General features: G+C 48.4%; 1 protein-coding gene across 8 annotated transcripts; it reads left to right on the top strand.

Annotated features, from left to right (window-relative positions):
- Positions 1 to 10: 10 nt before the first annotated feature.
- PIGV (phosphatidylinositol glycan anchor biosynthesis class V) lies at positions 11 to 13,027 on the top strand. Of its 8 annotated transcripts, XM_007979869.3 has the most exons (5): positions 2,538 to 3,082; positions 3,483 to 3,574; positions 5,609 to 5,743; positions 8,808 to 9,929; positions 12,182 to 13,027. In XM_007979869.3, exons 3-5 carry the CDS (start codon positions 5,666 to 5,668, stop codon positions 12,461 to 12,463), a joined length of 1,482 nt encoding a protein of 493 aa, XP_007978060.1. In that variant the 5' UTR covers positions 2,538 to 3,082; positions 3,483 to 3,574; positions 5,609 to 5,665; the 3' UTR covers positions 12,464 to 13,027. The 8 variants fall into 8 exon arrangements, with proteins under 8 accessions (XP_007978062.1, XP_007978064.1, XP_007978060.1 ...); XM_007979871.3 differs by lacking the exons at positions 2,538 to 3,082; positions 3,483 to 3,574 and adding an exon at positions 11 to 2,335; XM_007979873.3 differs by lacking the exons at positions 2,538 to 3,082; positions 3,483 to 3,574 and adding an exon at positions 11 to 2,518.
- Positions 13,028 to 13,256: the final 229 nt, after the last annotated feature.

Below are 13,256 nucleotides of genomic sequence, written 5' to 3'. Positions count from 1 at the left end.
AAAAAAAAAAAGGCCGGGCACGGTGGCTCAAGCCTGTAATCCCAGCACTTTGGGAGGCCGAGACGGGTGGATCACCTAGGTCAGGAGATTGAGACCATCCTGGCTAACACGGTGAAACCCCGTCTTTACTAAAAAATACAAAAAACTAGCCAGGCGTGGGGGCCGGTGTCTGTAGTCCCAGCTACTTGGGAGGCTGAGGCAGGAGAATGGCGTAAACCCGGAAGGCAGAGCTTGCAGTGAGCTGAGATCCGGCCACTGCACTCCAGCCTGTGCGACAGAGCGAGATTCCGTCTCAAAAAAAAAAAAAAGAAAGAACAGACTGATGGGATAGTACAGGGAAAGCCTCTCTGAGGAGGTGACATCTCTTCTGAGACCCAAACATAATGGACTGGCCAAAGGGTGGTCTGAAAGTAGAGTGCTTCAAGCAGGGAAAATAGCAAGAGCAGAATGAGGCAAGTTCAAAGAACAGAAATGATGTAACCCTCTTAAATCCTAAGCTTCTAGAATAGTAATGCATTGCTTGCATTGTTCGGGTTAGGGATTTGCATGTGATACTGTTTCTTGGTGATGTGGGATATGTGCTTCTTAATGGAAATGTCTGGGAAGTGTGGAGTCTTTCTGGAGCCTAGGATATGGCTGTCTCACTTGCTTTCCACAGTTCTGGTAGCTCAGCTGGCTCCCTGGGTAGATGCAGGCTCCATCTTAGCTGCAGACTCTACAAGAACACTGAGAGGCTGCCTCCTTCACTACTCAAAGCCTTGGAGCCCTAGAAACCCCTCCTATCCCACCTAGCCTTCTTCCAATCTGATACCAGGGAGTCAGGGCTTTGAGAGCACAAGATTCAGCTTCCTTGTTTTCCTGTCAGAGCAGAAGTCAGAAAATGAAACGGAAACAGAGCGGAAGAGGAGGGGGTTGGGTAGCAGAGAAGGAAAGGAGAAATTGCAGGAAAGTACAGCTGAAAATCTGGATAAAGTTCTACCTCTACAAGGTGACAGCTGAGCTTTTAAAAAACATTCTGACTTGTCTTGAGAGACCCCTGGCCTTTTTACAAATAGATTTTTGAGAGAATTTGGTGTGGACAGAGGGAACCCTGAGAATGCACGTCTTTTTCCCCTTGTGAATTTACACAGCAAGGACAGTTCATGTCTCAGTTTTGTCTTTGCAAAGAGAGTGCTGTTTGGAGCCTCATGGTGGACTTCTAGAGATTCAAGTCACAGCCTTAGGCTCCAGTCACGAGCGTGCCCCCAGGCTTTGCCATGTCACTCACAGACCTCTGGAGCTGAGAACAAGTGCGTGGCACTGAAAAACCTGGGGGAAGGGCCATGAAACTCCATTTTTTCCCCCTTCTCCAACACACAACGACTAAATGTGATTTGCATTTTCTCCACCTTGCACACAACAAGTATCTGAAGGCAATTTAGGTCTCAGGGCCTGAAATGAGTTATAAAGAGTCAAGAGATACAGTCCCAGGCCCCCACAGACTGATGTGGGCTGGTCTTCGCCTGGAGAGGTAGCAACCATCTCTTTGTTCCCACCCACATGAGTAGCTGTTGCAGAAGATAAACCCCTCCCTGAGCCAGGCTGTGGCCAGAGGCTAACCCGGCCCCTGGCTTCGTTTGGAGAGCAGATAACTGAAACCACAGAAGGCTTTGGAATCCTGAGAAAAAGAAATCCACCAACGGAGAAGGATTTATCATCTGTTTCCTTTAAGGAGGGTGCAAAGTTGTTCTAACAGTTTCCGTTACAAGGGTACAAACTGGCCGCTCCCCCCAGTAGACGGTTTTGACTTCGCCTCTTCTTTTTTTTGGCCCCACTTCCTATGAGAGAAACTGCTTGGGTGAGGGAGGTGAAAGGAGTCCTGGCCTGGGGGGGTGTTCTCTGAGGTTTTCCTCGCCATCCTCATTAGCCACCTGAGGTGGGGCTGAGGACTGAATTAGGACAAAAGGTCTCTGGTAGCTAAAGGAGGGGAAAATCAGGGGGATCCCCCACTTTCTTCACACCCAAAACGCAGGGTGCCACTGCCGGCCACAGAAACCCCAAGAATGTTTTTCTTTGGCTATTCAGAGGACATCCCTTGTGTGCCAGGCCCTGTGCTGAGCTGTTGTTGCCTGACAGCAGGAAGAGCGCGGCTCTGGCTTCTATGAAGAGGCTGCGGGTCAGCCCCCGACTACAAGAGCCTCGGCCCACACCGGGAACTCAGTGAACGTCAGCGGGAAGGAACTGGGGCAAGAGCACTGACTGTGAGACAGCAGCCTCGGCTCACTATTTGAAGGCGGGGTGGCGGGGGGCCTTGAAGAAGAGAGAAGTGCGAGGAAACTCTTCAGGAGTCACCAAGGTGGGAAAGTGCTACAAGACGAAGCGCCGAGCGGGGGCCCCCACCCCGCTCGCCCGGAGTCAACATGGCCGCCGCGGAGGGAGGCGGGGCTGCTCCAAGTCCGGGCAGGAGGGGGGCGGGAAAGCCGTCGGCGGAGCCAGCGCGCAGGCGCGGGCCGCGTGGGCCCCGGATGGAGAAGCTAAGGTTCGGTCCCCGCCGGGGAGGTCGGGACGGGCAGGGGCTGAGGACCTGGCGCCAGCTTGGGAGCCCTGGAGTTCTGGCGGGAGGGAAGCTATCAACTGGAGGCCGGCAGAAATGAGGCAGAGGCCCGGAGAAGCGGGCAGCCCCGCCCCTCCGCCATAGCAGCCTTGGGCGCCGCCTCTTCCTTTCCATCCTCCCGCCCTCGCCTGCTTCCGGCCCTGTGGCCTGGTGGGGCTCCGCAGGCTCCCTCGGGAGTGGTCCCTGGGCCGTGGCCCATCTGGGTTGAGAGTCGATGATTAGTACCCAGAAGGAACTGTGTCCAGACGGAGCCGGCCAGAAACGGGCTGCGGACACGGCTGGGCTCACAGAAGGCAGCCCCTATCTCGGGACGGCCCACGAGGCCTTTGGCTCTGAGGACCCTGGATCAGAGCGACTTCTCCAGCCCACACAGGAGGTGTTGGTCTTACTCAGAGGGTCCAGAGCTGCAGTTCAACAGGATGTCCCAGATTCTCAGATAGGGCCCAACTACCCTAAGCATACCCAGCAAGGGCAGACTGTGGCATGGAGGTACTGGGCTAGGCGTTTGGGTGACCTGGGTCATAATCCTGGCCCGGAAAGGGCGCATACCCTTTGGCGAGGGATGCGGGCTGGTACCGTGAGGTTTAAGAAGCAAAAAACATGACAGCGTCTTTAAGTAGCCCTGGGTGTGTCACTTGACCCCAGTGAGCCTCAGTTTCCATATCCATAAAATGGCGATGGTAATTACACTGGCCTCGCCGTGTCTGATGAGATCTCTGGAGCCTATTTATCTCACGGGAAAATTTTTGAAGAGTGAAACTAGTTGATCTGTAAGTGTCCTGCCAGTTAAGAGTCTGTGATTTGGCAAAGGGGTTGTTGGGAAGGGAGGTTGGCAATTAGCTGAGAGGGAGAATTGACTGGCTTTGTTTTTACTTGGTTTACCTGTAAGCAAAGTGTGGGCTACACACATCTGTAGTCGCTGAGGCTAGAGCTTGACTCGAGAGAGGAAAGGAAGAATGCAAGCATAGTCAAATGGCAGAGGTGGGTTGAGTGCTTTTCTGTTCCCAACTTCTCTTCTGCGTGCGGGTCGGAAGCCAAGGAAGAGGAAAGAAGAGTGAATTCGCCCTAGGATAGGGAAGGAGTAGCCGTGTGAGGTTGGGTATGCCCATTTCCGTGATTTCTCTCTATTCAGCGAGTCACACGTTGGAAACGTTGGGTAGATTCACAGACTACCGCTGCTCTCTGGGGCTTTCAGAAGCTTGCCTTTGAACTGAATTTTCGTGAGCCAACCGGCGTGGAATTGGGGGCCCCTCCCTTCCTCTAGGTCTCCTGGCGATGGAGTAAGCAGCAGGCGCCCCCTTGTGCCAAGGAAAGAGTACTGTTGCCATTGGCCAACTTGGCTCCCTTTTTGGGGAAATTTTATTTCCTGTGGCTTCTGTGACTTTGTCGTCTTGCTGTTGACGTGAGATATGGTGGGAAGAATACTTGGGGCAGTGATTTCATATCTAGAGTCAGTGAACTGATGATGCTGTATCCTGTCCCTACCACTTCCTTTCATTCAGAACACAGGTTTAAGATGCCTGTTTGTGTTCTAGGCCCTGGGATATAGTTGTGATATAAAGCCCCTGCCCTTAGCAACTTAAATAAGCAAAGCAATAAAGGCAATAGGGCAGAATGTAATGAGAGCATAGCACACTGTCTAGTGAGGATCAGAGAATTCCAGAAACAAGTGACACAGGTTTGGTAGGTATTCGCCAAATAAGAGAAGAGTCTTCCAGCCCTCCTCCTTAAATTTCTCAGTTCAAATTTTTTTTTTTCCTTTTAGGCATAGTTCTTCACCCCAAATTGATGAGCTGCCACTGATGCTTTTGCTTTCCTTTCGAATTTCCCAGGCTGGTGTTTGAAAGTTCTTGAGGAGCTATTATGACTTCTTTTAGCCCAGGGAATTATAAAAGATTAAGGTGCATTCCCTGCCTCGGAGTGGCTTTGTAGTTGTTTATACACTACTACCATCCCAATAAAGAGATGGGAAATAACAGTTTTCTCCATCCCTGGTAGTCTACTCTGTGTTCACCCTCAGTTTGTTTCAGCAGTGTGAGCTGGCTGAGGTCTTGCTGAGTGGTGGTTTTCTTTTCCTTCCCCACTTAATTTAACAGACCAGCTGAACACACATCAGAGAGCTAAGCTAGAGTGTGGAGTCATTATGGTCTTCCAGTATGGTTTTATGCCCCACTTTGGGGACTCTGGTTTGGGACCTAGTTTATTATTCTGGGCAAGAGGAAAAGGGCACACACTAAATAATAGCAACCACAACACAGATTTGAGTAGAACTTCACACTTTGGTCTGTTTCACCGTCATGACAATTTTGTGAGATAGGAAAAAAAAAAGTCTGCTCCCATTTTTTATATAAAGAACTGAGGTTCGCCGGGCGCGGTGGCTCAAGCCTGTAATCCCAGCACTTTGGGAGGCCGAGACGGGCGGATCACGAGGTCAGGAGATCGAGACCATCCTGGCTAACACGGTGAAACCCCGTCTCTACTAAAAATACAAAAAACTAGCCGGGCGAGGTGGCGGGCGCCTGTAGTCCCAGCTACTCCGGAGGCTGAGGCAGGAGAATGGCGTAAACCCGGGAGGCGGAGCTTGCAGTGAGCTGAGATCCGGCCACTGCAGTCCAGCCCGGGCTACAGAGCAAGACTCCGTCTCAAAAAAAAAAAAAAAAAAAAAAAAAGAACTGAGGTTCAGAGGGACTAATGAGAACTTGTAAGTGACAGTCAGGAGTTGAACCCAGATCTTTAGTTCCTGCAGAGGTGCATTCAATAGACTTTAAAATATTTTCTGTGACCTTAACTTTCCAGCTACCTGCTTAGCTGTATGGAACTTTCCCAACGAGAATTCAGTGCTTCAAAGTGACACCTACTGAACCCATTTGCTGTCAAGATGCTTTCCCCTCATCTGGGAAGTTAGGTGGTTGGTTAAGTTTGTCATAGTAATTCTGAGGGGGAGGTTCCAGTGAAGAATGCTTTCAAGAATTTGCTTTCACTGGATGTGTGACATTTTCCTCCTTTGGAGTTTAGAGGCCTGAGGGAGCTTAATCCTGGTAGCAACACCCCTGAATTCCTGGTGGTGAGAGGATGTGGCCCCAGGACCCATCCCGGAAGGAGGTGCTGAGGTTTGCAGTCAGCTGCCGTATCCTGACTCTGATGCTGCAGGTCAGTCTCCCATCCTTTGTCCATTGCTACGTGTCATTGCTACATGACTGGACTAGGCAGTAGGAAGAGTCCCCATCTCCTTTCCACCTGTCAGGTGTGCCCCTCCATGTGGTTGAAACCACAGACATAGACTTTAGAGCTGAAAAGTGGTCAGGAATCTAGAAAAATGGTCTGTTAATCTTGTTTTACCCATGAAGCAGCAGAGGCCCAGAAAGGTTAAGTGACATCCCCAAAGCCACACATCAAGATAGAGAAGGGCTGGAGTTTGACCCCATGTTTCCTAACTCCTGAGCTAGTGGTCTCTCCAACAGACTGTGATGTTCTGTAACCAGAGATGCTTGTAGGGTGTGACAGCTCAAAGTATTGCCCTATGTCCCCCTTACCAGGAGACTGAGCATTGTATCAGTCAGTTGAGTGGGAAAAATATGGCAATGTGCAAGTCGTGAGACCATCTGGATATATAATGGTTCCTCCTATTCCCCCGAGTGCCTCCCCTTCCTGCCTCACCCACTCACAACTCTCAGTGCACTTGCCCTTTTGCAGTTCCCTTTCCCCTCTGAGGCTCCCCTTGATACATATTTTAATAAAATATCATGTATATATGAATTATTTGCTGCATAGCACAGTGCTTGGTGCCTAGCTCAGTATGTTCATAAATGAATGAATGTTGTTGAATGTATGTCGACACCCTAGGGGTGTTAGATTCACATAATGATGTGTGCCTTTTATGCCAGTACCATTGTCTCTGAGGCTCATAACCGGTCCCTTTGTGGAAACTTTCCTCTCTCCTTCCCCACTATATAAGGCATAGCAGACTCTGCTGGGTTTCGAGATTAGTTAAACGTGTCCACCTGCGGGCTAGGGCTGTTTATCTGTGACTGTCACTCCTGTCCTGTTTGTTTTTACTGTTTGAAGTGGCCTGATAAGGAAACTGACCAAAATTTAAAAAGCCTTAAAAATGGGGCTATGCTCCTGTTGCCAGGCTAGGGAGACTTACTCAGTGATGTCTTTCAACCAGCATCAGCTGGGTTACTGGCAGACCAAAGGAGCAATGCTGCAAGTCAGCATCAGGATAGAGAACCAGGACAGCTGGGTTCTAATTCAGGTGGTAATTTTGGAAACAGTATATTTCCTCTAGGCAGTTCATTCAACCACCAAAAATTTTTAAAGTACCTATTGTGTTCCAAGAACTGGGCTAGATGGTAAGTGTAAAAAAACATGGTTTCTTTTCTCTTGAGTAGCTGACCATCTAATAGGGCAAAAAGACTTTTTTTTTTTTTTTTTTTTTTTTTTGAGATGGAGTCTCGCCCTTTTGCCCCAGGCTGGAGTGCAAAGGCGTGATCTTGGCTCACTGCAACCTCTGCCTCCCAGGTTTAAATGATTCTCCCTCCTCAGCCTCCGGAATAGCTGAGGCGCCCACCACCATGGGCTAATTTTTGTATTTTTAGTAGAGACGGGGTTTCACCATGTTGGTCAGGCTGGTCTCGAACTCCTGACCTCGTGATCTGCCCGCCTCAGCCTCCCAAAGTGCTGAGATTACAGGCATGAGCCACTGCACTTGGCCAGCAAAAAGACATTTAACAGTAAATGTGATTATCATCTCCCCACCTCCAGCTTTAACGCTCAAGCCATCAGATTATATCCCTAAGTTACCTGTCGTTGCTGCTATCGTCTCTGTCAGTGACAGCTAATCCTTGACGGTTTTAGCTCCCGGTTCACTGTCACTCTTCCCAGCACAACTTCTGTTGATTTCCTGGTAGTTTCATTATTAATGAAGATGATGTGTGCTGTGTCCTGAAAAGAGGCTATCACTTGAGAGTGAGTTCTGGGGGTGTTAGAGATTTGAGGAAAGAGAAAAACATGTAACATGTAACAACTTGTTTTCCTAAATGACAACTCAGAAAAATAGAAGGCTTTAGAGGAGACTTCCTTCCATGTGCGCCCACCACATTCTTCAGCCTACCCAGTTCTGCACCTTTGTGCTTTCAGTACTGAAGATTGGAGACTGGATGAACTGTCTGTCCTCTTCTCTAAGGCTGGCTCCGCTACCGTTGTAGCAGATTCCATCCCTTTTTGCCTACCCCGCAAATTCCCTCTCTCCTGCATACCCTTTTACCGGGTTATTTCCACTAACATACACACCCTTATCTCCCACCTTAAAAAAAGTTTTCTCTTAACCCCACATTGTTGTTCACCTGCTACCGCATTTGTCTGCTTCCCCTTAAGGCAAAACTCCTCAAAGTTTCTCTTCTCCCATTCTCTGTTGAACCCAGCCTAGGCAGGCTTCTGTCTCTTCCCCTCCACTGAGATAGCCCTGGTCAAAGTCACCAGTTACTTTCACATTGTTAAATCCAGTGGTCAGTTTTCAGCCCCCATCTTACCTGACCTCCCAGCAGCATTTAACAGAGTTGATCACTTCCTTTTCTTCCTTTGGTTCTAATGCTCTCCTGGGTTCCCTGCCACCTCACTGACTGTTCCTGTTTTTCTTCATTACTGGATTTTCATCCTCTTTCTAACCTTCAGATGTTAACATGTCCAGGGTTCAGTCCTCAAGAAGAGTTCTGAGTGTTTTTGAAACCGGGTCTCATTCTGTCACCCAGGCTGGAATACAGTGGCACAATCACGGCTCACTGCAGCCTCAACCTCCTGGGCTCAAGCAGTCCTCCCACCTCAGCCCCCTAAGTAGCTGGGACTACAGGCATGTACCACCACACCCAGCTAATTTTTATTTTTTTATTTCTAGTAGAGACAAGGTCTTGCTACGTTGGCCCAGGCTGGTCTCAAACTCCTGGGCTCAAGTGATCCTACCACTTCAGCCTCCCAAAGTGCTGGGATAACAGGTGTGAGCCACTGTGCTGAGACCTTTTTTTTAGTTTTTATAGGGACAAGGTCTTGCTATGTTGCCCAGACTGGTCATGGACTCCTGGACTCAAGTAATCCTCCCATCTCAGCCTGCCAAAGTGGGATTACAGGCATGAACCTGGCCTTCTTCCTCTTTTTATTAAATGGCAATTCTTTTCTTCCAGTTACTCAACCAAAATCCTGGTTTTTCTTTACTCCACAGGCCCTTTTCAATGCCATCATCCCAGATCACCACGCAGAAGCCTTCTCTCCTCCTCGCCTGGCCCCCTCAGGCTTTGTGGACCAACTTGTGGACAGTCTTCTGGGTGGCCTGTCTCGCTGGGATGCTGAACACTTCTTGTTCATTGCTGAGCATGGCTACCTGTATGAGCACAACTTCGCCTTCTTTCCTGGTTTCCCCTTGGCCCTGATGGTGGGGACCGAACTGTTGCGACCCTTACGGGGGTTACTGAGTCTGCGCAGTTGCCTGCTGATTTCAGTAGCATCACTCAATTTCTTGTTCTTCATGTTGGCTGCAGTTGCACTTCATGACCTGGGTTGTCTGGTTTTGCACTGTCCCCGCCAGGCCTTTTATGCAGCTCTGCTCTTCTGTCTCAGCCCTGCCAATGTCTTCCTGGCAGCTGGTTACTCAGAAGCTTTGTTTGCCCTCCTGACATTCAGTGCCATGGGGCAGCTGGAGAGGGGCCGAGTCTGGACTAGTGGACTCCTCTTTGCCATTGCCACTGGGGTACGCTCCAATGGGCTGGTCAGTGTTGGCTTCCTCATGCATTCTCAGTGCCAAGGCTTTTTCTCTTCTCTTACGATGCTGAATCCCCTGAGACAGCTCTTTAAGCTGATGGCCTCTCTGTTTCTGTCGATGTTCACACTTGGCCTTCCCTTTGCCCTCTTTCAGTATTATGCCTACACCCAATTCTGTCTGCCAGGCTCAGCCCGCCCCATTCCTGAGCCCTTGGTACAGTTAGCTGTAGACAAGGGCTACCGGATTGCAGAGGGAAATGAACCGCCTTGGTGCTTCTGGGATGTTCCACTAATATACAGCTATATCCAGGATGTCTACTGGAATGTTGGCTTTTTGAAATACTACGAGCTCAGGCAGGTGCCCAATTTTCTACTGGCTGCACCAGTGGCTATACTGGTTGTCTGGGCAACTTGGACATACGTGACCACCCACCCTTGGCTCTGCCTTACACTTGGGCTGCAAAGGAGCAAGAACAATAAGACCCTAGAGAAGCCCGATCTTGGATTCCTCAGTCCTAAGGTGTTTGTGTACCTGGTCCACGCTGCAGTGCTGCTCCTGTTTGGAGGTCTGTGCATGCATGTTCAGGTGAGGTGGATTCCTGACTGGGATAAAGATGTGAATACAGGCAAAACCCCTTGGCCAAGGACAGGGAAGGCAGGTAACATCTCCCATTTGAGTGATCCATACTGAATTTATTCACTCAATGACTATTTAGGGGTATTCTTTGTGCCAGACCCTGGGTCAGACCTCTAAGGATGAAACATGAATAAGACAAAATTACTGCTGGGTGTGGTGGCTCACACCCATAATCCCAGCACTTTGGGAGGCCAAGGCAGGTGGATCACGAGGTCAGGGATTCAAGACCAGCCTGGCCAAAATGGTGAAACCTCGTCTCTACTGAAAGTACAAAAATTAGCTGGGCGTGGTGGCAGGCACCTGTAATCCCAGCTACTCGGGAGGCTGAGGCAGAAAATTGCTTGAACCCAGGAGGTTGCAGTGAGCTCAGATCGCATCACTGCACTCTATCCTGGGCGACAGAGTGAGACTCTATCTCAAAAAAAAAAGACAAAATTACTGCCTTACGGGGTCTCATGGTATAAACAGGAGGACAGACATTTAAGTATAATGGGATAGAAAGGGGAGTGCTATTTTGAGATTTGTTTTATTTTACTTTATTTTTATTTTTTTTAGATGGAGTCTCGCTCTGTTACCCAGGCTGGAGTGCAGTGGTGCGATCTCAGCTCACTGCAACCTCTGTCTCCTGGGTTCAAGCGATTCTTCTGCTCCAACCTCCCGAGTAGCTGGAATTACAGGCGCCTGCCACCACACCTAGCTAATTTTTGCATTTTTAGTAGAGATGGGGTTTCACCATGTTGGCCAGGCTGGTCTCAAACTCCTGACCTCAAGTGATCCACCCGCCTCAGCCTCCCAATTGCTGGGATTAAAGGCATGAGCCACCATGCTCAGCCTGAGATTTTTTTTTTTTTTTTCTTTCGAGATGGAATCTCTCTGTTGCCCAGGCTGGAATGCAGTGGCACGGTCTCGGCTCACTGCAAGCTCTGCCTCCCAGGTTCACACCATTCTCCCGCCTCAGCCTCCCGAGTAGCTGGGACTACAGGTGCCCGCCATCATGCCCGGCTAATTATTTGTATTTTTAGTAGAGATGGGGTTTCACCGTGTTAGCCAGGATGGTCTTGATCTCCTGACCTCGGCCTCCCAAAGTGCTGGGATTACAGGTGTGCCACTGCACCCAGCGAGATTTTTTTTTGTTAAAGCTCAGATAAAGTATTATGAAGGCAAAGAAGAAGTAGGTAACTCACTGTAGTACTTGAGAAAGGCATCATATTTCAGCTGGGTCCTGAAGAATGAGATTTTCCATATAAGAAGCAGAGGAGGAACATTCTAGGTAAAAGGAAGGGCATATGCAAAAACATGAAGGTTGTGAAAGGACCTGATTGGACTGAGATACAAGAATAAGCACAGAGGATGTCTCTGGGATCTTTTTCCCTAATATACAGTTATATCCATATTGGTTTCTTGACTTCTGGAGCTTCTCAACTCAGGCAGCCCCCCAATTCCCAGAGGAGATACCTTAACCAATGTTTTGGGTGGTGGCGGTGGTGATACAGCAGGATGGGAAGGGTTTGATCTTATATCTGATTTTCTGTTATTGGCTGTGGCACCACCCTGGGGACATCTTTTTTCCCCATGCTGACCTCTTCTTAACAGTTTCTTCCTCTTGGAGTTGCACATTGGCTGTTTCTAAAGTTTTTCCAAGCTGTATGGGTAAGAGACAGAGAAAATAGAAAGTAGCATTCTGTGTTTTCAGCTAGATTAAATCACAGAATGAGTGCCAGCAAAGCTTAAAGTTTCCAGGCTAGCTGAGGGAGACCATTTGGAAACTTGTTTCTGAACTCCAGTAGGAGAGAGAATGTTCAAGCAATGGGTCTTCTGCCTGTTTCCCTGTGCTTTGCCATCCCATGGGATAAGGGAACCACCTCAGGTTCCCAAGCCCCAAATTAATATCACAGAGTTTAGAGTCCAGGCCCTGGGCTAAAATTAGACCCCACAGAGTTTCTAGTATTCATTGGCCCATTATTTTAATAGTAATTAATGTAATTAGTCTGTAGCTATGTTTATTTGTAACATGGAGGATGCCTGTCTGCTGTTACATACATCTTTCTAAGATGGATCCTAAGCTGTTTTCAGTTTCTTTACCAGTGTAATACATTGGGTGACCATAGTTCACCCAGCAGTGAAGAAGTCCCCAGGCTAGTCCAATTTGAGTCAGTGACATTCCAGTAAATGTCTGGGTATTCCTCTCTCATGATTTCTAGGTTCTCACCAGGTTTTTGGGCTCCTCCACTCCTATTGTGTACTGGTTTCCAGCTCACTTGCTTCAGGATCAAGAGCCGCTGTTGAGATCCTTAAAGACTGTGCCTTGGAAGCCTCTTGCAGAGGACTCCCCACCAGGACAAAAGGTCCCCAGAAATCCTATCATGGGACTTTTGTATCGCTGGAAAACCTGTTCTCCAGTCACACGATACATTCTAGGCTACTTCCTGACTTATTGGCTCCTGGGACTACTCCTACATTGCAACTTCCTGCCTTGGACATGACCTGGACTCTCCAGGGACAGGCTGGAAGCCGACTTAACCCAGGGGTCTGAAAGTAAAAATACACATTAGAACTGCCTGTGCTGCCCTGGGATCATTACTATGTCCGTTATAATCTTTCTTTTTCTCCTTGAAAGTTGGTCAGGAATGGGAGAAGTGTCAGCCACTAGAGAGCCCCGTCTGGTCCTGGCGAGGGCAAATTTTAGATAACTATTTTCTCTGTAAGTGAAGATTGTCTTATTCCAAGTTTAAAGTACACCTGGATCTGTCTAGTCAATTAACATAGCAGAGGCAGTCTTAAACCTACCATTGACCTGTGTGTAAATTTAAATGTCAATTTATTGAAGTGTAAATTTCATCAAAGACTTTAGCTGACAGGCTGGTAACAGTCTACACAAGATGGTACAGGCCTGAACAGAGTAGTGGGAGTAGTAAAGTGGGACCATTTTTTCCAAATGGGACATTGTTTCTGCTGAATTTTTTTATGATTTGTGCATTTATTTTTATTTATATGAAAAAAATCTTACAAAGATATGCAAATTAAACTTCTTTCAGTTATACATGCAATGAATTACCTTTTTATAAATAATACAGGCCGGGCACAATGTCTCACACTGTAATCCCAGCACTTTGTGATGCCGAGGTGGGCAGATCACTTGAGGCCAGGAGCTCGAGACCAGCCTGAACAACATGGCGAAACCGCGTCTCTACTAAAAATACAAAAATTAGCCAGGTGTGGTGGTACACACCTATAATCCCAGCTACTCAGGAGGCTGAGACATGAGAATTGCTTGAA

Source organism: Chlorocebus sabaeus, chromosome 20 (assembly GCF_047675955.1).
Source record: "Chlorocebus sabaeus isolate Y175 chromosome 20, mChlSab1.0.hap1, whole genome shotgun sequence".
NCBI lineage: Eukaryota > Metazoa > Chordata > Mammalia > Primates > Cercopithecidae > Chlorocebus > Chlorocebus sabaeus.
Note: the sequence above shows the minus strand (reverse complement) of the source record. Positions and strands in the feature narration are given on the sequence as shown.

Bases quoted from the DNA above. Each gene is read 5' to 3' on its own strand.
- PIGV (XM_007979871.3), top strand. From the start codon at position 5,666: ATGTGGCCCCAGGACCCATCCCGGAAGGAGGTGCTGAGGTTTGCAGTC. The intron at 5,744-8,807 runs GTCAGTCTCCCA...TTTACTCCACAG, and splicing joins TCCTGACTCTGATGCTGCAG to GCCCTTTTCAATGCCATCAT. The intron at 9,930-12,181 runs GTGAGGTGGATT...CATGATTTCTAG, and splicing joins GTCTGTGCATGCATGTTCAG to GTTCTCACCAGGTTTTTGGG.